This window comes from Thermobia domestica, chromosome 17, assembly GCF_964235325.1.
Source record: "Thermobia domestica chromosome 17, izTheDome1.hap1.1, whole genome shotgun sequence".
Classification (NCBI taxonomy): domain Eukaryota; kingdom Metazoa; phylum Arthropoda; class Insecta; order Zygentoma; family Lepismatidae; genus Thermobia; species Thermobia domestica.
In genome coordinates this window covers 60,747,987-60,749,292 of record NC_137470.1, presented here as the reverse complement: position 1 = coordinate 60,749,292, position 1,306 = coordinate 60,747,987, and the positions used below count along the sequence as shown (strand labels likewise).

The following is a 1,306-nucleotide window of genomic DNA, read 5'->3' as shown; positions in this document are numbered from 1 at the left end:
GGGGTTCGGAATTGGAGGCATCACAAATGAAATAACGTATTTCCTTCCCAGTGTGGGAAAGTGGAGACACTTGACAACTATACCACATGGGGAACAGTCTAATTTTGGTAACGCTGTTTTACATAATGAACTTTACGTTGTAGGTCGGTGTTTCAACCAATCACTGCAAGAGAACATTCATCCTTTTGGATTTCGCTACAGCCCGCGATATAATAAGTGGAACACAATGGTGCCGATGCAGTGTGAAAGGTGTCGATTTTCCTTGAACGTCGTCGGTGGACAATTGTACGCCATAGGTGGCGCTAGTGAATCAGCGGAAGAGAATATAGATGTAACGGAAGATGAGTGTCCGTGTGAGAAATACGATCCAGAAACTGATTGCTGGCAATCAGTCGCTTCTCTTCCGGGTTATCGAACGCAACGTGCAGAAACCACGTGGCATCACTATTTATACATTTCGAGAGGTTTAGACCAAGATTTTGTTTTGAATTCTGTCTTTTGTTACAATACTGTGACGGATACGTGGGAGTCGAGAGCTCCAATGCTAACACCTCGAGCAGACCATTGTATGGTTGCGTACAAAGAAAAACTGTATGTGTGTGGAGGTTGGTTTGAAGGTGAAACAACGGGAAATCGAGTATTGATGGATACAATAGATGCGTATGACGTCATCAATGACCAATGGGAAGTGGTGACCCATGTCCCAACGCCGAGGTATCATGTAGGGATTGTTATCATGGATGAAGAGTTGTATTTCATTGGTGGCTTTCACAGTGATGTTATGTTTGACAGAGCAACAGGTGTGATACAATGTTATGAACTTGAGTCTGGCATATGGAATACTGGAGACAAATACCCACAAGATATTTGGGAGCATAAGTGTGTAACGCTGTACATAGCACGGTGTCGAGATGACATGGAAGTCATGTCAAATCAAAGAACATAGTAATTTCTTTCATACTTTGAAAAAAAAACATTTGATTTTTGACAACTTTATAAATATGTGTCTTTCAGTGCTTATGGCATTGACGCCAAAGCTGTTTGTGATTTCGGCTCATGTTTCGATCTTTACTTTTTGTTTTCCAGAGGGAAGATAACAATGCGTGGGTTTTGTGAGCATTTAGAGATTTACCCTATATATATATATATATATATATATATATATATATATATATATATATATATATATAGAAATATGTATTTAAATAAAAAGAAATGCCATATTTAAAGAAAATGCTGAGAGTGGTCTCGGAAAATCCACGAAAAAAGAAAACTTATTTTTTTAAGTTGATACAGACAAATAAAT

General features: G+C 38.4%; 1 protein-coding gene across 1 annotated transcript; it reads left to right on the top strand.

The window, feature by feature from the left end:
* Positions 1-226: 226 nt before the first annotated feature.
* LOC145674034 (kelch-like protein 26) lies at positions 227-946 on the top strand. Its single transcript, XM_081743860.1, has one exon. The coding sequence runs from the start codon at positions 227-229 to the stop codon at positions 944-946; it is 720 nt and encodes a 239-aa protein (XP_081599986.1).
* The last annotated feature ends 360 nt before the right edge of the window (positions 947-1,306 follow it).